Raw genomic sequence first — 24,998 nt, 5'->3', positions numbered from 1 at the left:
TGCGGCCAGGAGCAGAGCATTCCCTCCTTGGTCCAGCTGAATCTATTGCTGCTTTTGAGGAAAGATAGTTTATCTTCTTGAAATGCAGCACAGACTGCATGGTTTCAAGTCTCACCCTCCAAAAGGATACCAGTGGACTGACATCCTTGCCCCTGGCCACTGCCTCCATTTGCCTAAAGAAGTGCCCTATTTAGAAGAGCCCAGACCATCATCCTACTGATAACAAAAAGGCTACCGAGAGCAGGTGGAGACAAAGGAGAGGAGACTGGATGGCAGACGGATGGCAGAGGAAGAATGAGGGATGGTTGAGGAGGAAGGGATATCTAGGAGGGAAAACAGGAATGGAGAGAAAGGACAAACTGGGATTGAGAAGAAAAATGGAAGGTAAGAGAAAATGGGTGACTACAGCTAGACAAAACAGGGTGCTTACATAGCCTGTACTTTTGCTGAGACTCTGAAGTGCTGACCTTAGGAAACAGCTTGCCCAGCCTGTACTGTGGGGTACAACCTTTCAAAGTGGGACTACCATGGGGTGCAACTCACTCCAGGCCCTCCTGACCCCCACTTTTCTCAACTGTGGGCCTCAGTGGTGATGCAGGACTAAAACTGTCAGAGGCGAGACACTCACTCAGCCTTAGCAGGCTGCTCCCTGAGGGGTCAGGTTGGGAGGCGGTAGGAGATTTGGCAGCTTCTCCATTGGGCGTGGCTCCTGGAAGCTTCCCAGGTAATGTAGGATATTTCTGCTCCACCAGGAAAGGGCTGTCCTATTGGAAGGAGAGATGGAGACATGCTGAATGAACCCATCAGACTCAAACTCAAACTTCATCAGGAAATCCTTTCCTGGATTTCCTGAAACAATTTCAGGACAATTTCCTATTCTCCCACAATCAATTTTCACTTACCTTGTCTCAAAGACAGTGTCAGGAAAGGAGACCAGAGTTCTGAGAAAGGAAGAAACCTATCCACAGAGTGAGACAGGAATAGCGTAAAGCCCAGATGGATGGCTGTGTGTAATTGCCTCTGAGAAGTAGAAAAATAGAGGAATCTTACAAAGGGGGGACCTGTGCCATATGGCCTAGTGTTCAGAGACTCACTGGATTAATAGCCATGAGTTATTTCTTGCCAGCGTTTGCTATCTAGTGCCTTATCTCATATATGTGTGTTTGAATACACACACACACACACACTCTTGAAAGAGAGGAGACTGAGGTCAGTCTGAGCTGGGATTCCCTGTTATCCTAGACTTCCTTTAGTGGTTAGTACAGAGGCATTTCACTAATACCAGGCTGGGCAGAACTCTGCAAGAGCTTGGCCAAATACACAAATTATGAGGATCTTGACTAAGAGAAACCCATGCTATAAGAGGGAGAATTAGAGTTTAAATTTGAGTAGCACAGAAAAACTCTGATCCAGATGTGGTGATGCACCCCTATAATTCTAGTATTCTGGGAAGCTGAGGCAGGAGATTCTGAAATTTACACCTGATCTGGGCTATGTAACAAGTTAGAGGCTAGCCTGGAACACATTAAGACTCTGTCTCAACCAACCAACCAACCAATCAATCAGGCAGTCAAATCCATATTATGATAACAGTTCTTTTGAAAAGCATCATGTTAAGGCAAAGCAAGAAGGTACACACACACTTGGGGAAGATGACAACAGAAAAGGGCTACACGCCAACACAGAGTACCCTTAGGAACCGCAGGAAATATCACTTCAGTGCAACAGACTCTGTGCTACAGCCCTGGCTATATAAAGTGCCCCAAAGAAACAAGTTGATTAAAGAAGCAAGAAGAGTAGAATTTGTTTTGTTGAAAAAGATATAATGACCCATATATTGGCAAACCTGAGGGAAACAAAGTGGAGTCTATGGTGAGAGCAAGAGAAAACACACACACACACAAAGGAGAGAAAAATAAAAGTAACATCACTGAGGGAATCAACTGTGGATCACTTGATTGGGCCCAGAAGAAAAGTAACACACAAAAAAGATTTTGAGACTGGCAAATCAGAACAAGAATGAGAGACTGTTGTAATAGAGACATCTTTTGAAGCTTCATTTAGCTAAAAGTCAAGAGACCAATGCATTTCCAAATTCACTTTGAGTAGAAGTAATTAGAACCTAAGAGATGAAGACGATGAGATTCTCAAGCTTGTGATGATCTGTGAGATAGAAGGTGGACAAGATGAGACATGTAGGCAAGATCAACGGTTCCCCAGAGCTGGTTCATCAAGTGGCTGCTTCACTCTCAGCTGGAGCACTGCAAAAACAACATGCATTCCCCATTGCCTTCCCAGCCCCGTGAATCAACCCCTCTGGAGAGCACCCCAGGAGTCTGTGTTTTAACTAGCGTCTGAGATCATTCTGATACACGATCAGCCCCAGGAACCACTGACCGTGGGAAAGCAGTGTTCAAAAAGCTTAAAAAATTGCAGGGAAAGGCTCTAGTTCCATAGCACACTTGAAATACAGGATGGCAAAGCAATCTCAAAACAGGTTTTGGTGGTATCATCACAAACACCTCCTGACCAGGTAGAGATGGTACACACAACACACTTCTCTTCAACCTCTCGCAATCTCTGTTTTGTAGTTTCTAATTATAGTAGTGAATACCAATTCCTGTCCCTGGTTTCTGTAAAACATTAAGGACAGGGCCCAGTACATAGTGGACAGCAGATAAACAGAGCACATAAAATGTCATGTTGAGTGATAGCAATCTACATCAGTATGGATTAAGGATGGCACAGATCAGATGACATCTAGAAATCACACCTAAGTGTGGCCCTGGCACAACTTGAAAAGTCCTTTGAGAAACCTTTGCTTTCCAGACTGGTGATCTGTGAACAACGGAGGACATTCAGCCCAGATAACAGAGCATTTGCAAAGAGCTGGAGGAACTTAATTCTAGACCTGTCAGAATTAGGAAAGACTGACTCAGAGCACAGGACAGCTGGGCAAGAGGATGGATGTAATTCTGGAGAAGTTCAGACAACATGAATAATAGTCAGAGCTGGAAAAGCATACAAGGAGGTCTACAGTGTAACAAGTTCAAGGGTCTACTGAAGCAAGGTCTATTGACTGCAAGGTCAAAGTTAGAGTATGCTGATGTAGGAGATTATTGTACCTGTCAATGGTCCTGGAGTATAGTTGGTGTGTGTGTGTATTTAAAGAGATGGCCATGTTGAACTAAGTTAAAGGTTATTGTCAGAGTTACATTAGAATCAAACTTCTAATCTAGAATGTTTATACTTTCTCTTCATTAAGAAATCCCATATCATTCATAAATCCCGTATCACTCATATGTCTTGGTAATCCAATCCATGTCTCCAAGCTGTGTTTCCAGAGGGATAGATAGACTGATACATGTGTGCCTAGAAACATCTGTGAGTGTCCTCTGCGCAGATGAGGGGGGAGAAGGGTCATACAACAGTCTCCACACCACGGCTTTCTCCAAGGGATCACAGGGACTCCAGGATCAAGGGACTGTGTTTCCAAAGCACAGGGATAGTGGGTCAGGTAGAAGATATTTCCTCTGCATTTCAGATGGCTCAAGGAATAGCTGCCTAATTAGAGCACCAAGTGCTACAAATGTGACAGTGCAGAGAAGTTCCCTACTAGGGGCAGAGGTACAGACCAGATCTTCCTCTTACACAGTGTGAAGGACAAAGATGTCCCATTCTTTCATATTGGTGTGAATGTATAAAAACAACTCTCTCAGACCAAAGCCCACCTGGGGAAAGTGGAAGTCAGAGAGGCCCACAACCAACACATTTCCCAAATGGTGTTATAAATGGGGGTTAGGGGTGGCTGAAATCATGCTAATCATGCAAAAATTTCAGTTCATTATGGGATGAGCACTTGTGCACTGATCTGGAAATTTAATCATCTTCCACATCAGACTTCCTAGGAGAAAATCAGTTTTAATGGAATTTTTATAACACAACTTGCTCATTAAAGGGGGACTTGGTGTCCTCTTGTGTGACACATCAGCATAGGAAAGATAAGGGCTGCCATACTCTTTTGGGTGCTCAGATCACTGTATCTCCTTTTTCAGCAATTAAATTTAGATTGCACTGTTAAAGATTAATATCTCCAAGTCTATGACATGGAGATGATAATAATAAATCCTATCCCACAAGCAATGGCAGTAAAAGCACATTGTACATATGAGTGCACATAAAGATAAATGGTGGAAAGAATTTTAGTTTTCTTGTTACCTATTTACCTTTTATGGTTAATGTATTTTATGGATCCAGGGCTACAACTTGCTACAACACTCTAAAAACAGTACCACCACAGATAGCTGATAGAGGCATGAAGTTAACGTACCTTGGGTTCTGTCATAGGGGAGAGCTGGTTCCCATTGACACACTAGGGAGTGACAAAGATTTTGATTGTGGGGAGAAAAAGAGACTTATGTTAGTCACAAACAAAAACTCAGGACTAATCCATCTGCTTACAGCTGAAAGGGCCACACACACACACAAACACACACACACACCCCTTCACCTCATGTATCACTATTCATGATAACAAATACAGGTCCCTGTCCAATGCTGGAAAAACATCTAGGTAGCTGCTAATAATCTGACCAGGGGGATATGAAGCACATGACCATGTGAGCAAAGCAAGGCTCCTGCCCAGCTCTAGCATTTATGGATATCTACTGTCACTAGGGACGTGGGCACTGTGCTGGAGCCAGGAAATGACATACGGCATGGGCTTCCTGCAGGCTGTATCAGGACAGGAGTCCTTGTTCCCTCCTGACTAAGTTCAAGAGCCTGTGCTCCTTCTCCAGCAGAGGGTCCACCCACATGGTCAAGGGTTATCCTCAGGTAAGGGGCCACAAAGCCCTTTTCATAGCTTTTCTAAATTTTGTTTAAAAGCTGCCTCTCAGTCTTCTAAGTTACTATAGATCTTACTCTTTGGATTGTCTCCTTTATCCACATTACTGTCTTCAAAATTTCTACCATGACGGCTACAGCCCTGGGAAGATAGGGCCAATAGTTGGACCAATAGTTGTGATCTTCTCTGGTTTCATCTCACAATGGCTCTAACTTTCTTTCTCCTGCTTCTCCACCGATTTCCAAAACCTGCCACTATTTACCCGACTTTAGCAACTCTTGGCCCGCCACAAGCACACTCATCAGTTCCAGCCAGCATTTTCTGACTGGTCCTGTCTCATGATTGCCTTGGGCCAATCTATCTTCTTTTCTAAAAATGTTCATATAATTCTGCCTCCTCAGCAACTGTGTAGGTTTCTCTTAAAGGTAAGGACCATGATTGAACTGCATATTATAGCATTGTGATGGGCCCAGAGAAGTATCTGAATAATCTTTTGCGTAGACTGATGACTGACCTTATCCACAGATTCACTTCTCAAGTCTTCTAGACTACAGGAGAGCTTTTTCTGAGCTCTAGACAAACACAAAACAAAGAAAAAAGTTACTAGGGAAGGAGATACCTGGTATCAACATGGAGAGGACATTGATTGTACTTAGTCAGTAGTAGTCTGTCTTGAGTTCAGAGTAAATGTCAGGGCATAAAAATTAAAACACTCTCTCAAAGTATCCAATATATAAGACAGACTGGCCCACCTTTGGAAGTAGCATGGTCCGATCACATGTTGGTGAGGGCTTTAGATCCCACTGAAAAGTCCCTAGACATTGCTCAAAAAGCTGGAGTACACTTAATTTTGTTGCACTGATGGAAAGTGACTGCCCTGTGCTCACACAAAAGTCCAATGTCTGCCAAGTCAAAGGACAGGAAAAGCACAGATGCTGGCTTGACTGTGAGGCTAATACTGATCAAAGGGAGAGAAGTTGGTGACCTCTTAGAGTAGAGACAAAAATACCAGCCAGCCACAAATCCCAAGTGTCACCTGCTTGGATTCTCCAGCCTAGCAGACATAGCAGTCTGCTCAGAGGAATTTTGTTTACACAAGGGCTATTCTGCAGATATGGGGCCAAAAGGGAGAGAAGAGGCAGTGCCACCAGTGGCCTCAAGGGTAACCTGGCACTAATTCATACTTCTTCATTTGTAGAAATAAATCAGCAATTATATACATTAGTCTCGTTAATCTGTTCAGCATGAGTTTCTCATTGTTAATTTCCCAAATGAATTATAAACTAAATTTCTTGTTCTGCAAAGTTAGGACTGGCCCATTATCCTCTCAGATACTGCCATTTTTCTACGGGGTTTAAGCCCTGGAAGAACAACTGTTCTCCAGAAATTGGGCACTGGGGAAGTTTCTGTTATGCTATAGCCATCTTCCCCAGACACCTTGGCTAGAACCTGTTCATGGTGGTGACATCTCCATGTGTCCCTCACATGGAGATTGGTTAATTTTAGAGGACCCATCCAGGTAGTAGCTAATAATTATACAGGTCAGCTCATTACAAGTACACTATTACTAAAGCAATTGGATTAACTTTCCAGTGAGATGAAATGGCTCTCCCTAAAATACCTGGGTGGACAAAGGACTGAATTCAATCCCAAGAACATTTCGTAGAGGCTGATGGGAGTGACTGACACGTATCATGGAATGCTCTCAACTCCAAGAAGCCACTGGAAGGCCTGAACGAGTTGTAGCCAACTTCTTTCTGAGGCTCCAACATCTCTGGCCAGATCTTTATTGTGACAATGATCTAGATCCCAGCATATGGGAAAAGCGCCCTGCTGAGGCCAGGAGAGGTAAGCCTGGTTGGTGATGCCCTGACAGGTACCAGAGCAGGGTGGCTAGGCTCAGCACACATGGCAAGCTTCTCCTTCAGGAACCCCAAGAGAACCTGTGAGCACAGAGACTCTAGACAGATTGTCAAGACTTCTACCTGGTTTCCAGTGACTTCTGTGGCAGAGGAGGGGGCCCCATCTTGGGAGAGCTGCATTTTGGAGGCATCTGCAAAAAAGAAAAAAAAAAGACACTGGGGAGGAAAGTTACTACTTGGGGATGATCCTTTCTCTTCTTTAGATGATTCCTTTGGGGAGCTGCATTTTTACTCCTAGGTACAGGCAAGGTGGGTACCTCAAAACAGACACCTTGCTCTTAGAAGATGCCAAGTGAGTTAGATAACTTGCCTTTCCTCCTTAATCTCCAGAGTTTAGATAAAATTCTTATCCTAGCCATAGAATACTAAATTTGGGTCTCTAGGCTTTTGCCACTACTACCCTTTCTGAACTTGGCTCCCCAGTTTCTCCTTTCCTTCTATGAGCCATTATATAGACTTTCAAAAGCATTCCATTTTGTCTTAGATTAACCAGAGTCAAATTCTGTGGCTGGCAAGGGAGAACACAGTTGCTTAAGAAACATCAGCAATGTCTATTGCCTGCCATCCCTATGCTAGGCGAGGGGCTTACATCCCATAGTGGAAAGCAGACAATTAAACAAGTATAAAAGAGTAATGCCTCTTGTCCTTATGAAACCAGTACCTACAGCACATACAGGAATACAGGGAAGGATGAAGAATGCTGAGAAGACCTCAGAGGGGAGGTCATACGAGCTTCAGTCTGAGGAGTGAGAATGAGCTCACCATGAAGGCAAAAAGGAAAGAGCATCTCAGGGGAGCAAGTGTGAGCTAATGGGGGTATCTTTGGTGCTGCACTGACTGCAAAGATGGCTTCTTTTCCCTACAGCCCAGAGTCCTTTTGCTTTACTATAGGAAGAACCCTAGCATTACAGCATAGCTGGGTTTTGTGGTCGACAGACTGAGGTTAGAATTCAGATGCTGCCATCTATCTGCAGTATGACCTCAAGTACATTATCTAGACCCTTTACTCTTTAGCTTAATCACCATATACTAAGCATCCAGCAAGGTTCCATGAGGAGTAAACAGGTGAGCCTTGCACAGTACAAATCACAGTAACCACACAGAGGTACTGAGTGAGCCCTGGTTACTGCTGTTTTGTTGATGCCAGAAATGTGAGGCACTTCCTTTGACTCAATAACAGGCTTGCTGTGTGCTCTTAATTCAGATGACTGAGTTAAGACTCTTCTATAAGACTGTTTGGGATTTCATGAATCTTCTGGCCCTGAGGCTGAAGTCTCTCTTCTACCTGAGGTCCATGTTCATGAGCTTGTTTGTTCATTTATATTTAGTCTAGACTCGTATGATAGGACCAGACTTCAAATCAAAGAGAAGGTAAATCTGCATGCTGACCATGGGGTTGACGAGATTATCTGTGAAACAGAAATGTATCACTTCAGAAGTTACAGATATCTCGGGGAGAACATGGCGGACAGATAACAGCAACTACCGGAGGCTCTCTGAAAGACTCAGCTCAGAAGCCAGGAATGGTGCGGACTAAGGAGACATAAGCAGGTGGAGATATGCTCTGCTGACTCAGGAACGAACTGGGCTGAGAGAAACCAACTTGGAATGCAGTCCTGGTGATAAAACAGGAACAGAAAAGCCTGGGTGTGGAGGCTGGACCCCGCGCCATTGTAAGCCGTGATTTGGGTTTCCCGCCGTGCGGCGGCTGGCTGCCTCTACAGTGGCTCGGCAAGGAGAGAGACGCGCAGAAGCTCTGAGAACGGCAATCTGCGAACGGCAGGGAGGCGTGCACTGACTTGTGGTGAGGTGAGTGAGAGAAACTGACACTCTACCACAGTTTGACTCCAGCAGAGGACTTTCTGGGCCCGAGCGGTCCTGCGGGAGCAGGGCGCGGTGGCGACTCCAGCCACACATCTCCCTCTCGGGCGGGATTGGTGAAAAGTGCCTGGCCTGCGTGACGCTGCCGGCGGACCCCGTAGGCTGTCCCAACCCAGATCCCAGAGCCTGACGCTGGCCGGGAGGGGAGACAAGTAGGCTGCCTGGTCCGTAACTCCCTGGTGCGCAGTGGTGAGCAGGAACACCTAACTGGCGCAATTCGATCAGGCTGTGGCTGACTGGGAGAGAAGCTGGGCCTCTTATATAAGCTTGCATATATAAGGAACAGAGAAGAAGAGGCAGCATGGGAAGAGGCAGCAACAAGAAAGGCTCCTCGGCCCCCAATTCTGAGAAACAGGCAATAGCAGACACCGCACCAATACACATAAGGCGCCATATAGAGAGCCTCATAGACCAATTCAGGAATGAAGTTATCAACGACCTGAAGCTAGAAGTATGCAAAATAGTTAAGAGAAATGCTAAGTACCACCCAAGAAAAAACAGGTGGTGGAATGGAAGAACAGAAAAAAAGGGGAGAATTGTTTGATGGAGAAAACAGAGAAAGCAGAGAATACGTGAAGCAGGTTCAAAGGGACTACCAAGACACTAAGAAGTCTATCGAAGACTGGCATAACAGCTTGAAAGAAACTAAGGACAGACTATCTGAACTGGAGGGCAGACTTGTAATATGGGAGAATGAAATGAAAAACTTCTTAAAAATAACAAAGAAACAAACAGCAGTAATACAAAGACAAGAAGATGATAAGAGGATCCATAACTTAAGGATTAAGAACATAAAAGAAGAAGTAGGGACACAAACAAGTGAACTACAAAAGCTACTCACAGAAAGAATCCAGGACAATTTTCCTAATTTAGCAAAAGGTAAAGAAACTCAGATGTATGAGGCATACAGGACCCCAGCTATCTACAACCCAAACAGAGCAACACCCAGGCATATAATAATAAAAATTCCAGAAATTCAATACAAGAACAGAATATTAAAAGCTGTAAGAGACAAGAAACAGACCACTTACAAGGGAACACCCATCAGAATTACAGCAGATTTCTCTGCACAAACCATCAAATCACAAAGAGCGTGGGGGGAAATAATTCAAGCTTTGAAAGATAATAATCTCCAGCCAAGATTGAGATATCCTGCACAACTGTCCCTGGAAATTGATGGAAAAACAAGGTGCTTCCAGGATAAAGAAGAACTGGGGGAATTTGCAACCACCAATTCAACTCTACAGAGAGTATTGCAGGATATTCTAAAAAAAGAAAAATACAAAGAATCCAGAAATAATGGCAGAGAGGCCACAACGAATGGAGCAGAGAACAAAATGAAGAAGACAAACTGACAGCTACTGACAGAAAAAGAGCTCAACAGAAATGAGGCAGAGAAGATTGGATGATAGGAACAGCTATTGTGGAGAAAATGACATCTTAATAGGTAATACTGATTTAGTATCATCTTGTTTTGAAGTCTCATCTAGCTTTTGTCCTTCTGTCTCCAATGGTCTAAATAGGCTGTATCTTATTGGATTTTATTATGTATGATAGTATAAGCAAAAAGCTTTTAAAGACAAGGAGATTATACAGAAACCATTGTTCATTTTCTGTTAGTCGATTCTAAATACTCTGTAATGCTGTCATTCTCTTGAATGGTTTTACATTGTTTTGATATACTTAATGCTATAGTATACGAAGTTGTACTCAAGGATTTCAAAGAAAGAGAATATGGTAACTACTTTTAGGTTAGGATTATCTGGTGGTGAAACACTATTCTGCTTAAATGGTTATGTTTTGATCTGCGCTGTTTCGTTGTTATGCCCTCTTTTATCTCAATCTCCACTCCATTATTTACTTTTTTATCTTTATCCTTTTAATTAAAGGAAAAAAAATAGCAGGATATATTATAGTAACCCACTTTGACTTTTCATTACCTTGATTTAAAGCCCTGTATTACTCTCACCATCTGGTTTTTAACTGATGTTCCCCTATTCTGTTTTGCTGGATAGTATCAGGTTCGAAAGTTTAGGCATCAGCTGTGAAGATAATGAGATACATCATGACGCCCATTCTTGTTGACTTTTATCTACTTTTGAAGACCTACAATGTCTCCAATGTTTTGGTTTTGTCGGTTTTATTCTTTACTGTTTTGTTCAATTGTATTATAACTAACAATATAGGCAATTCTATTAGAGATAGCGGGAGGCATTATGGTAACCATTGTTGATCACCTTGTATCATGTTTTTACATTATCTATTATGTCCACCCTTTTGACTTGACCGATTCTGTTCTGTTATGTCACATTTGGTTTTACTCTCTTCCAAAAAAGTAAAAAGAACCGTGGGAGCAATGAAACCCAAAATGTGTAATAGTCATGGTACAAAAGAGAGGAAAAGAAAGTGCTCCAAACTATATAACTGCATGTATATTTAAGTGTATAAGATAGAAAATGATATCACAGAGTTTTATTGGATCAATGAACAGAACTGTTTGCAGTATCATTGATGGAATGTCCACTTTACAAGCTTTAATTTTGTGACTTGAACAATTATTTCTAAGATGACAATATGTAATCCATTAACTAGTGATTTCCTACTGTTCATTTTTTTTCTGTAAATCTGCATAACTTGTACCCTTTCCCTGCTTTTTTTTTCTTTTCTCCTTAAATAAAATTTTAAAAAAATTGCAAAAAGAAGTTACAGATATCTCTCAATGCATATTTGCTAAATTCTCTTCTCCAGGATATTGCAGATTCTGGACAAATAGTAGTAAACAAAACAAGCACCACCTTCAATCTACATTTACATTCCAGAGAGGAAAGAAAATCAAACTAGGAGCTGATTAGAAGGTAGGACTTTGTCCTACCTGTGAAAGTTCTCGGGTATTACAAGCTAGTGCTCTTCCATAGATATCATTATTCACAGTGAACATGCATATGAACCAATGTCTGACTAGATCTTCCTCTAGGCTAAGAGTACGCTCTCGGGGTCACCACAACCCTACACTGTGGACAGAAACACGGTACCTCTTGTTTTAATAATTCTTCAGGGCCTTTATTTGCAGTGTTCCGCTTTCTGAAACTTCCCTCCAGTTCTTCTTCATTGATTAAGAGAGTTCTCTCAGAAGACCCTGGAAGCATTAAAGCAGAAGTACTGGATAGTGACTGTTATGGTTTAGGTTTGGAAGGGCCTGCAAACCCCTCAGGGGTATTAGCAGTAGGCTGCTGGAAAATGACTGGCTATGGGGTGCTAGTGGGTTAACACACTGATTCTTTCACAGATCACTTACTCTTAGGAGATGGGGCTTGGCAGTCACTGAGGGGGTGACTTGAAGGGTTTATCTCACGTCCCAACTTTTCCCTTTGCTATCTATTTCTTAGTTAGGAAATGAGCAGTCCTCCCCTTCCAGTATACCATTTCTGCCCTGGAGCTAGCTGACCATGAAACCACTAAAAAATGTGAGCCAAAATAAATCTCTCCTCCTTTAAACTGTGGGCGTCCAGTATTGTGTCCCAGCAACAAAAAGAAATTAAGACGATCACTGTGAATTTTTCAGAAACTTTTAAGTGTATCACCAAACCCTAACATAATTTCTCCTTTATTAATAAATACATAAAAGGAAATCAAGAATATGATTTAGAAAATTCTTTAGGCATTTGAGCAAGCAAGGGTTGTGATGAGGGTCACTTCATGATCAAAGTTGATCCCTGAAACAGAGGTAAGGCAAACCATGCCTCCAACCTACTTACTTCTTGGACGTGGGCTGTCAGGCCTTGAAAGTGCCTTGGTCCAAGATCATAAAGGGGTAGAGAAAAGAGGGCTGCAACATTTGTGTGAGGGCTGTTAGAATCCCAGGACATTTTGTCCCCTCTCAAGAAGCAACAACTGAGTCAGAATCAGAGGGTTTGAAACACCTTGAAAATTAGCCCTTTGTTGAGAAACCCATCCTTCTGCAGGTAATCAGAGTCCAGATCAGTGGCATGAGAGACAAGCCTGGGATATGTACCACCATGCCCAAAAGAAAACAGACACTGCCTGCATGTTGCATTAGCCTGGGTGGCAAGTGTGAAACTCCCAGATCTCCCTGACTAAAAAGGTAAAGTCCTAGCCTTGGCAGTACCAGGGTCTTACCAAGATGTCCCCGAACAGAAGATAGACCTGAGCCTCAGACTGCTCCCATCCCCTTCAACCTGAGGGTATAGTCACAGTGAACATGTGTGTCCTGTCCTCTCTCTCTCCTGTGACTTTCTTGGCAACCAAGGTACCAGGCGATTCGAGGAAGGATCTCTGGTGCCTTATGAGGAGACAAGCTCTATCTCCAACAAGGGCACAGACTGATTTCTGATCCAGGTTCAACTCTGTTTGTCTCTAAGAAGTATCCTAACAGATGTGCAGGTGCCCCTCCTGCAGTGAGAACTCCCAAGGGGTAAAACTGAGGCCTTTATTCTCTTGGTCATGTGGATAATTACTAAAAATTCTCAACTATCACTTGATAAAATTTCTAGAAATCAAAAGCTGCCAATTTCCTACATTTAAATGCTCCATTTTTTTCAGTACATCTTTTCCAAATGGAAATAAAAGAATCTGACAGAATTGTGCTGAGACTTAATAAAGAAGATGGAAGATTTTCTAGGGAAGACATTGTGCTTAGCCTTCTTACCTTGAGTTGCCATCACAATCTCTTTCATCCTCCGGTACTGGTTCAGCAACCCCGTGAGCTCCTCTATCCGCTGGTCCTGCCGAGGTAAGAGAACAGGTTTAAACTGACACTACCACTGGTTCCTTGGGTGCTCTCATTTTGGAGTCCATCTATATCCTGGGCACACTGAGAAGAGATTCCAGGTGGAAATTGTGAAGCATCTTAAAGGAAAGAGACAGTGGGCCAATGCTATAGATCTAGGGCCCAGAAGTCTGCCTCTGGGGCAGCTACAGACGTGACTGTCTGAAGGTTGTGGTCAGCAATCACTGTCCTACCCTTCAAGGGGCTTACACATTTGCAGAGCATGCACCTCATCACCCACCACACTCCTGAAGTAGCCACTGATGAAGCCTGTCTCTCACTTCAGTGTTGCCCTGTGTAGCTAAACAAAAGTAAGACTAAAACAAAGTTGTATTTATCCTGATATCATTACCTATTCCCTATGAATCTGTGAAATGCTGCATGACAGAAGAAATCCCCAGAGGGGATCAGCTCTTTCAAGGGAAGTGTCTAGGGATGTAGGAGGCCTGGAATTAGATATACCAGGGTATGAACCATGACCCTGCTGTCCATTAGCTACCTGACTCTGGGCAAAAGTAAGTACTTAGAGTCTGTTTTCTCATCTGTAAAATGCACCATTAAGATTCTCAGAGATATGTTTATAGTAGATAAGTGCTTTTTATTTATATGTGGTTATTTTATGATTATGCAGGAATTAGATGTGAAGGAAATAAGGTGACAGGGTAAAGTGAGGCACTATATGCTGCCAAGTGCTTTCATGATGGCTCTGTCATAGAAATAGGTTGTGGACATGGGAGATTGGTTAACTATTCTTGAGTTTTGCTAGGAATCTAAGGAGAAGCTATCACACTGATAGTAACCACAATGGTAGTTTTCCCCATACTATCATCAACAGGCAGAGCTCTAATCTGCCTTTCAGAGATTGCATTTAGGCAAAGTTTCCAAGCATCAAAGTCAAAAACAAGTGCTGCACTGAGTCTCTAGAAGGCAGAAGCTGCCCTCTTGACCCTCCCTGTGTCAGTGGCTTGCTGGGGATGCCTCTGTCCAGAAAAATAGACACATAGAATCCAGACTGAACTGAAGAAAAGACAGGATTATTTAATGACCATCTTACCTTATCTTCATTGGCAACCAGCAATGTTTCCATGCCTATTTTCAGACGTTGAATTTCTTGGTCTAAAAGAATTTAGGCAGAAATAATTAGTTATATAAATATCGAGAGCTACTCTTGTATGCTAAAATGCCCCACAAGTTCAAATTTGAAGACTTTTCATGTGAACACGGTTCCTTTATTTCTTTAAAGAACTTGGGATGGTGATTGGGCACAGAGTCAGCCTTACCAAATATTTTTTGGACTACTAAGTGAATGAATCTACTATTTTGTTTTTTCTTTACAGACAATTATGGGCAAAATAAAAATGCCATTTTCTCAAATGTGACATAAAGGAGCCAAAAACCCTTCACAATCTACAACTCCTAAGAACATAGTATTATGACTCTGTATCAACATATCCCTAAGCTGATAAACGGTTTCAGAGAAAATTGGAAAGCCTAATGAACTATAACTGGAGGAGAATTTAAAATAAGAGAAATAAAAATGTCTATAGTGAATGGAAGCTGCGGGTTAAAAAGAATTTCATAGTTGGCCTAATTTAAGATAAAATAGTTGTAATTTTAAAAGGTTTAGATCTATCAATAAATTAAAACACACTGTGGTTAAAGGAAAACTCTTATTTCATCATAAATCTACAGAATTTCCTTATGGGCTAAGGGTTTGGTAGTAATCTGTGTTAGAAACTCTGTGGTTTTTTCTTATGTTAGACCCAACTAGGACTCATTTGACTTCTCAAATTTATTTCAAGAGCCAAGTGAAAGGCCAATTACTGAGAAACTGGAGGTCCTTTATGAGACATTTAAGGGTGCAGAAACTGGCACATATCTGAATTTTCCAAGGAAGGACTTGTAACTAGTCCTAGACTGAGTATTGCCCAGGAAATACGAATGACTAAATAATAAAAGTGTAACAGATAAAGGACAAAGGTACAGGCATCCTATTTCTTTTTGGATGCTTGTTACATTCAGTAAAAACAGAACAGCAAATGTGGGGACTTTGAATAGTGTTACTGGAATTTAGTCTCATAGTAAAATGGAGAGTACCTTGTTTATTTTTTTAGGCTCCTAGAAGCTGGTATCAGCCAAGCAGCTCAGTTTGTGAGGGGTGAGAGGTAAAGGAGGCAAATTCTAGATGAAGACTGACAAACCTGGACTCATTGGTCAGAACCCAATTGAGCAGCAAATGAACAAAGGGCTAGCTCCAAGAAGTACATAATAATGAGACTGGGGCAGGCCTGGAAAGCCTGGGCTGAAGGGAAACATGCAGGAGAGGGGGTTGCTGCGTGGGCTTGAAGTTATGGTACCAGGAACTCTCTACCCACGCTTGGCACATAAGATGGTTCAGAATGTCCCAGCCTTCACGGGTTGGCCTTGGCTGGTAGGTGACACACTCACTATCATGAGAGAACCCGGATTAAAGGCTGGGGAAGGTAGAAGGATACTAATCATTCATTTATTTTTTAAGCCTAAGCTCTTGTTGTAGGGATACATGGCCTTCCCGCCCCAGCTTGGACCCATGCTAAGCTGTACTGAGGCCAAGGTGAGACAAAATAGTGACACCAGTCCGCAGGGCTACATGGGTTCCCTGATTGCCAGCAGCCAGGGCCAAGTGGAGAAATTGGAAGATGTATGATCATTCTGCATACACGATGCAAAGCCATATATATACAATGCTTGTTAATAAGAATATTTATATTTGAAAATTTAACCTCTATTTATAACCCGTAAGTCTTGAACTCCTTAGGGGTCAGTCATCATCCTTTAATTTGTCAACAAGAATTTCATAGAAGGCTACAGTGGGCTGTATATGGTACTGGGTGAGCTCTGCAGATTTGTTCTTAAACAAATATGCCTCAGAATGAGGATGACTCAAGACCTCTCAAAATATAAAACTGCTAAATTATAAGTGCCAGGAATGAAACAAGGATGCTGAGTTAGAGAATAATAGGACTAGCAGGAGCTACTTAATGTAAGCAAGGAAAAGCCTTTCCAGAAAATTACCTGTAAGTTGAGGTCTAAAGGGTAGAAAGAAATTATTTACATCTGCAACTTCAGGGTCTTGTACAAATGCCAGGTAGGATAAATTGCTAAGCTTCCTGTCTGGTGATAACACAAAAACAAGGCTCTTAAATCAGTGAACCAGTTGGGTATTTCCTACACTCTTGGTAAAAGCTCCAAAAGGGGCCACATAAAGCTTCAATTTACCTGTAATGTCTAAGGAAAGTATTCAGAACCAAGCACTCTGTATAAGGGAGAAGTGCAAGGCACGATTCCACACAGTACAGCTGTGTTTTATAGGCTCCCACATGGACATGCACATGCATCCACTTACTTGGACATGCTCACATACACAGATGCACACTGTTATGGATTAAAAACTGGTGGTCAACTTAATGCCAGCTGAATTAAATCAGCAGGATGCTAAACATAGATGTTCCACTTGAGGAAAGTTGCCAGCATAAATAGAGATGTGGAGAAGAAGAAGCTAGGTACTGAGGTGTTGAGGTGTTGAGGTGTTGAAGCAATGTGGGTTCTCCTGTGTATTACTGTTTGAGCTGTTGGTTCTCCTGGAGAAGCTCTGGTCCTTACATCAAGCATTGTTTCCTGGCTCCAGAGGGGAAGACATGTGCCTCTTGGTCTCCAGGATGAACTCGTCACGCTGGCTTCCTGGCACGTACTCGACTGCTTATCGTCAGAGAACTCAGGGTCTCCGTGTCACTGAGGATGGCTATGATGCTTTTCAGGACAGCCTGGTCTTTGTTTTGAGCATGACTTCTTGGCTCCAGAGTAGAACCCTAACCTACAGCACAGCTCCTTCACCCTGCTGGCATAAACTTTCTAGTTTCCACTGCTGACTTTCGGGCCTTCCCAGCACAGATCCATAAAAGAGACTGGTGTGAGTCCTTCCTGTGGGCTCTAGACCTCCAGTTGGACTTGTGGGAAACACTGTCATGAGCTCTGGATCTTCATCTGGATTCATGCAGGACACTGTTATGGGATTCAGGCCCTTGGCTGAATAGTCTATGTCTTTAGTGTTGTGCAGTTTTCCTGTACTTTCCTGCACTTTGTGTTAACTCTGGGTGACCATCATAAAATAATATTATAAATTCCATGTCCTGATTCTAACCCCTGACTACAACACATGTACACACACATTAGCATACCTACATACATACACGCACATACTTAAGAGTGAGCCCAGGGCCCAGGACAACTGCATTCTGACAGTCAATCCAGTCACCTCTGTCTGTGTGGTCATTGTGGAGAGCCGCAGTCCGAGACAGCTGGCAGTGCAGACGCTCAATTTCTGCATCTTTCAGGACAACCTGCTCTTGCAGCTGGGCTACCTCAGCCTGAAAAAGAACAGAGAAACCCTACCGAGTCAGAGGGATCACCAAACCACGACGAAATGCCCGATATCAGAGCCCAGAGTCTACTAACCATCAGCCCCTAAGATACGTGAGGAGCTAGAGATAGACTTGAGAGGAGTTAGAGCGGCTCACTGCTCTCCCCACAGGATGGAACTGTGCTGAGTGAATTCATTTTTCCTGGCCATTAAACTGTTCCTTCCCCTTTATCTTTTTTTTTTTTTTTTAACTTTTTAACTTTTTATCAGTACCAGGGATCGAACTCACGACCACCTGCTTGCAAGGCAGGTGCTTATGCCGCTGAGCTAAATCCCCAGCCCCTCCCCTTTATTCTCTTACCTGATCAGGTCTTTCCCTCCCTGCCTGAGGCCTAGGTGCCACTGAGTTCCAAGGAGCTGGCAATGTGTGCAATGGGAAGATTCTGTCCTTGGTGCAGAGGTGACTATTCTAGTTTTACATGTGGTCTTCCCTCTCTCGAGATATTCATGCCACAGCATTTAGATACTCTGTTCCCTCTCTTGACTCTGTCTCACGCTTTTCGCACAGTCAAATGCCTCTACTCAGCTTTAAGGCATATGTGTGCATTTGCCCACATCTACACACATACAATTCAGTGTGCTCAGCATACATAATTCTGCAATAAAACAAAAACAAAATATGCACACACCACATAACATAGCATCAACACAGTGCTCACACACTCATGTAAGCACACATGAGCAGCTGCCTTTGGTGGCTCCCATGCAGTAAGCAGAGCAAGCTGAACTTCACATTCTATACTAGGTGTGGTTGTCCATGCTTTCTCATACTCATTATATAAATCAAAGTTATGCCAAACCCAACTCAAGTGGCACCTTCACTTTGGAGTCAAAAACTTTGTGTTCTCCCACATGCTGGTCTGGCTGACCCTGGACAAGCAAGTTAATCTTTCTGAGTCTTAGAACATCCATAAAATGGAAATTTAGTATTTCATGGGACTACAGTAAGGATTAAATCATGTAATGGTTATGAACAACTTAGTAATACTTAGTTTACGCTGAATGCTCAATAAATGCTCTGCTATTGTTTCTCTCATCTTATTCCTTTCTTATGAATAATCCATTTAAGTTTCCAAGCATCAACCAAGTAATGCATAAGAAATGACTCTCAAGCAATGGAACACACAGCAAATGCTTGGTTACCCTTCCTCATGCAGCAGCGTCTAATCAGTTCCAGCTCTGGTCCTGAGAGTATAGATGTCCTTTCCCACAGTGGCCTGAGTTGATATCTGAATACCCACAAGTAACCGAAGGAACACTAGTCCTCTTGGTCCCCTCTGTCTCACAGGCCTTGCTTTTGGACTTGGCACACTGACTGAGCATCCACCCTGCATCAAGCCCACGCTCATGGCTTTCTTACATCAAATTCCACTAAATCCTCCTAGAAAACCATGGGAAGAAGAAATATCCCTGCAAGGTCCTGGGGAGAAATTGAAGTACTACATGTTTCAGTATCAAAGTCAGAGATCTACTTGGTGATGAGGCCAGGATGCAAACCTCAGCCTGACTTCTCCACCAACCCCAGGCTGCTGCTTCTAAATTAACAAACAAGGGTCACTCTTAGGCGGACTGGGTTCCCTGCCCCTCTCTAAACAAACTTTCCCTGACACCACTGATGGGACAGAGATAGCTATGTAAAGGAAAGAGACTGGATAGGGGTAGGGCTTCCTTACTACAAAGTTGACCTTGGAATACTGTTCTACTCCTTTCCTTACCCAGAGGCACAGAGTCACATCTGGCTGTGCCAAACTACTTACTGGGACGCACAGTCGTGGAGCAGCTTTAGTGCTTACTCAGGTAACCATGAGTTTATGGATAATGGTAAGCAGCCTCTGACAAAATGAGCTTTGCAACACTCAACCCTAATGCCTCTCATGCTGACAAGAGCCGGACTACTCAAGAAAAATAATCTTTTAAGCTTCATTGCACATCTTCTTGCTCATTTCTCCCTTTCTTTGCAGACAAGGTGGGTGCTGGTCTGTGTGAGGAACCTGACACTTATCTGCTGGCCCACAGCTGGACTTCAGTGATGTGGGCCTACGAGGCAGAGCCCAGAGCCTGGCACTCTGAGGTCCCTTCTACCTGAGGCCCACCCCTTGGGTGTGGTCATCTGTTATGTACTACAGACCAAAGACTCAACCCAACTTCCCTAGTGCCAATGTATACAAACCACAAGCACTCTGTTATCCTCAGAGTGGTATCTGTGCCCATACGTAGGGAGGCCAGCAAGAGCCCAGAAGCCCTCTCCCTGACCATTAGAGCCATGAGTGTTCCATGGAAACTAGAGCTTCACTGCAAGTGGTCGAAGATAGTTAGGCAAGCAGGCAGGCAAACAGAGACAGGGGCTCTGGGCCCTGAAAGCATCTCATTAAACCCAGAGACCACACTTTATGATTATAGCAAATCAAAGAGAAAGCCCCTTTGGGAACGAGAAGGCTGAAGCAGAAAACTGGAGAATTTTCACAAAAGGGCAGGATTTCCCTTTGGGGACTCAAGCTGATGTAAAAGCCCCGCTCTGAACTTCCCTTAGGCACTCTTGAGTCCCTCCTTCCTTACCAGCAAAATCAAAAATTAAAACACACCCCACTGGGTTACTTTATGAATTAGATGAGAAAAGTGTACAAAGATCTCAATAGCTCCGGTAAGCAGGAGGTACTCCACACCTGGTAATTATTAAATAATCCTTAGCATCTACATGTCAAGGCAAAAAGCTTGGGCAATTTTAAAAGATTGTTTGGTTTTATAACTGAGGGTGGTGTACACAACTTCAAAGGTTTCACCAGACAGCAGCACTCACAGCAGTGGAGCAGCAAGAGGGAAGGTTTTTAGCTACTGGACAAAAAAGCAAAGTTCCCAGCACAGATGACTGTGAAGCACAACATATATAAGGTGCCTGCAGGAAACAGCAGGCCTGGGCACAGACCAGTTTGCTCAGGTTTGTCCTGGTTAGCTACACGGTCTTGGGAGAGTTACCGCATCTCTCTGTGCCTCAGTTTCATCTTCTGTAGAATAGTTAAACAGACTGCTTTATACTTATACCTCATATAGCATGCATAGTATGTTCAGTATTTTCTTTTAACAATATAATTTTAAATGAAAAGCATGATATAAAATTGTATATAGGTGATTAGCACCAGAAATTAAGAATGAGACCCAGAAAGAGAAAGAAAGAAAGAAAGAAAGAAAGAAAGAAAGAAAGAAAGAAAGAACCAACCCAGAAGAAAATATAAACAATAGTGGCTCCTGGCTGGTTTGAGTGCTCTTGATTCCTTGAATTTTTTATGGTTTGGAAATTCTGTGTAATAGGATTATTTTTATAATCACAGACAATTAACTTGTTGACAAAAATTAAACTAGAATTTAGGAGCATCCTAGCAAGAAATATTAAGAAAAATAAATAAGAGGCAAAAAATAAAACTGCCTGAAAGAGACCTCTGGTAACACTGTGGGAGTCACTGTAGGAACCTCAGAGAAGGGCAGGTGTGTACCCCAAGCAAGGATGCCTGCGTGGGCCCCTTCTACCAAGAGCGGCTCCTGGCTTGTTGAGAGCTTCCCTCTTTCTCCCCTACCAAAAGTAAAATGTAAAACATAATCTTTACCCATCTTTATAGGGTACAGCGTAAATATGGTAATTGAGTACATGTGTACAATGTGTAATGATCAAATCTGGGTAATAAGCACTTTCATCTCCTCAAACATTAATCATTTCTATTTGATAGGAGCTTTTGTTCTTTCCTAGTTATTTTGAAATAGATTGTAGACAACAGATTCCTTTAAAAACTAAAAGTAGCCTAACTGTATTTTCATGTCAAATTTCTCAATGTTTACATGACAGTTACTCTGACATTTTTAAATTCAATATGTAGGACAAAAAATAAATTCCTGGGCTGAATTCATTCCACTAGTTTTATTACCTGCATTTCAAGTAGGAAGAAATAAAGAGAGAAGGAAGAAATTTATTTCACGAAAGATTTTATTCTTGGTGTCTTTTACATAGAAAGCTCCTGAATTTAAAAGAAATATGATTTGATTAAAAAAAATAAGTCAAATTTTGCATCATTTTAGGAATGCATTCATATCTAACTATAAACTATCACCCAGTACAATGCTGCTATCCATCTGCTATAGAACTCATCACTCATGGGCTGTCACGAGCTTGCTTAGTGGCTCATCCATTTTCTCACTCTTTCACTGCCCCTTCTAGATCTGACGCAGTTACCACATCTCTGTAGCTCATTCTCCCAGGCTCTGCATAAGGAGCCTTCCTAGATCCAACTGTTTGTTGCACAATCTGGACGCTGCTGTGCGTTTAAGAGACGTTTAAACAACTTGATTGAATTTGTACAGTTAGTGGGTGGTGGAGCTGGACTTCAGCACAGTGGGACTGATTTGCATTTTCAAACTTAGGTTGCTGGAAATCAAGTTTGAGTCCACTCACAGAACCTCCACGAGCATCACAACCTCCCTTACCTTAGTGGCCTTCAGCTTCCACTCATACTGATTTCGTTCATTTTCCAACTCTTCCACTTTAATTTTGAGATGCTTGAGCTCTTGAAGTAGCTCCTAGAAGGAAGAAGGAGAAAGACAAAGTAGCGATGATTAAAAGATTTGCACTGGGTCTCCACAGCTGGTCAAACTCATTCAGAAATGCCAGGGGCAGCAGCAATCACAGCAGGCTCCATATGGCAGCTCTGATCTTTAAACGTGGTCTGTGTTTCACGAAAAGCAGTGTGGTCGTTTAAAAACAACAGAAGTTCCAGGCATATGAGAGAGAAAACAGCCTTTTCTTTTGACAGTCTGCTCCGCCTGCCCCTTTCTCTGACACTTGTGCCATCTGTAGGGTATGTCTGTAATATGCAGAGAACCAGACAGGTAAGGCTTGGGAGTGGGAGGAACAGAGATGCTGAAAAGAGGCAGCTTCTTCCCTTTAGATGCAGACAAGGCTGTGGGAAGCAGGCTAACTAGGAGCATCTCTCCATGCCAAAGAAAGAGCAAGTTCATCATCTTGGAAGGCTTCACAGAAGATGTGATAGCAGCAGGACAGGCATGAAACACTCAGAGGAAAAAATGCTAGCAGTCAGCATGGGCATCCCAGCTCAGAGGACTGGGTTAAAGAAAGAAGAGTGACAAAAACATGCAGGTGAGAGTGAGAGTAAAGCTAAGGACTAGAAAGGGAGACAATCTATTGGGCTGGAGCAGAACAGGGTGAGATAAGGCTGGAAAGTTAAAATGGAGCTCTACTATAAAGGCTTTCAGACGAGACTGTAAGTTCTGAATGTGTTGTTTGAATAGCAGGGAGGCAGTGATTGGGGAAGATATGGTTAAACAATTTGCTTGTATTTATACAGTGGCAGAGCTGGAATTCCAGCCCATATCTTCTGAGCCCGTATCTTCTGACTCTAGGGCCTCTGCTTTTAAACTACCCACTAAGAAAATATCACTATGCCCGTCATCTTTAATAAAAATGTCCTTCAATGGGACCTTGGTCCTGCTGTCTATCAGAAGAGCTGGCATGAAGGTCATTGTTCCCATAGGCTTTCTGAATTGCAAACTCATACAACAAACCTCTTACTTAGATCTGAGGGCTGTTATGCCCCAGATGGAATTCTTCATTCCCACCTCCTGTCCCAGTCATCTCTGCCTCACTAAATGGAATATCCAGCCACTGTTCTGTGCCAAAAACCCAGGAGTCATCCTTGAGATTTCTTTCTCCTCCTTCCCTTGTACATATAATTACTTTATCAACTCCATCTCCAAGAAAATAGCTGAATGTTTCATTTCTCCCCTCAACCCTAGCACCATGACTCTGGTCTAGCAATGGGAGTTGGTAGTCTGACAGCCTCTTCAATGAACAGTGCCTCAGTCTTTTGCCTCTCCTGAATATACTGACCCCAACAATATCAGACAAACCATAGAATTAAAACACAAATATGATCATGGTATTTTCCTGCTCCTCAAAGCTCATAAACTTTAACACATGACTGGACCAGTCTGACTTATCCCAGTTCCCTGCCTATCTCTTTTCCCCAGGTGAAGCTCTAGTCACAAGGGATGGTGTTTAGTTTCTACTCAGTCTTCCCAAACATTATTCCCTCTTCTGAAGTTGTCTGCCAAATTAACTTCCCGCCCATCATTTAGGCCTCCCTGAGCAAAGCTACTCTGGCTTCCACACTATACCAGGCCCCTTTACTGCACCCTCTTGTTGCCCTCTGTGTGTCTCCTTCATAGTCTGCAATCAAATATTCATTTGCATAATTGTTATTGGCTTGTTTTCTACCTATACTGTAATCCCCTTGATGTAACTTCTAGCTTCTGATCATTCAGCAGTTGCTGGTACATAGTAGCTACATATTATTTATTGATGAGGGAATACCTGAAATTCAAGTCACTATTTAACTGGCCCACGATTCTTTACATTCTGAGCCAATCCATCTTAAAGTGACATTGCTTACACTGGAATTTTGTAGGGTAAGATCACCTTCTACCTGAGATGTGCATTTTTGCACATCTGTTGCCTGTTTAAAAAAATTGATGCCTGTTTAAAAAAATAAATCTTCAAAGTGGAGGTCACTGTATCTATGATTTGCATCATTACACTTCAAGTCCTTGATCACCTATTTTTACTTGTAGCAGATTGAGAATCATTTTCTAGGAATTTGCCTGAAGATCTATAAAGAACAGCAGTTGGGGATTCTGTCCTACTATAGACGTCTCTGTCACACTACTAAGTTTGTCCTGAGATAGCGACAGGCCCTGAATCAGGACAGTGTAAGTAACTGCAGCCCAAGCAGGTGGGGGACATGATGGGGACACTGATTGTGTTCTCAAGGATCTTGTGACTACCTTGGCATGTGGCCCAGAGGCTATGAAATCACCCTAACGTGGAGGATTTATGTCAGGGAAATTCTGATGAAGACTTCATTGTTGACAGCAAATAGAAACTCGTGCTGTATTTCCTCACCGGGATAAATGTCTTTAAACATAAAATTGAAAAGATTCTTTTTTCATGATATTATTTTTTTCTTAAAAGATATCACATGTGGGCTAGGGATTTAGCTCAGCAGCATAACTGCTTGCCTTGCAAGCATGCAGTTGTGAGTTCGA

At 42.7% G+C, this 24,998-nt stretch overlaps 1 protein-coding gene across 21 annotated transcripts in view; it reads right to left on the bottom strand.

Moving 5' to 3' along the window:
* Positions 1-24,998, bottom strand: part of Ppfibp2 (PPFIA binding protein 2) — a 148,603-nt gene that overhangs the window by 16,478 nt on the left and 107,127 nt on the right. For all 21 annotated transcript variants that reach the window (XM_063256658.1, XM_063256659.1, XM_063256660.1 and 18 more), the window contains 9 exons: positions 22,365-22,457; positions 17,730-17,841; positions 14,490-14,551; positions 13,316-13,391; positions 11,682-11,785; positions 6,832-6,899; positions 5,361-5,418; positions 4,331-4,372; positions 629-764 (listed from right to left, as the gene is read on the bottom strand). In XM_063256658.1, the coding sequence (XP_063112728.1) occupies positions 629-764; positions 4,331-4,372; positions 5,361-5,418; positions 6,832-6,899; positions 11,682-11,785; positions 13,316-13,391; positions 14,490-14,551; positions 17,730-17,841; positions 22,365-22,457 (751 nt within the window). The remainder of the gene's footprint in view (positions 1-628; positions 765-4,330; positions 4,373-5,360; positions 5,419-6,831; positions 6,900-11,681; positions 11,786-13,315; positions 13,392-14,489; positions 14,552-17,729; positions 17,842-22,364; positions 22,458-24,998) is intronic.

This window comes from Cavia porcellus, unplaced genomic scaffold (assembly GCF_034190915.1).
Source record: "Cavia porcellus strain 051 isolate PalLab524CR breed Dunkin Hartley unplaced genomic scaffold, mCavPor4.1 scaffold_9, whole genome shotgun sequence".
Taxonomy (NCBI): domain Eukaryota; kingdom Metazoa; phylum Chordata; class Mammalia; order Rodentia; family Caviidae; genus Cavia; species Cavia porcellus.
The sequence above is the reverse complement of the archived record's forward strand: the minus strand, read 5'-3'. Positions and strand labels throughout refer to the sequence as shown.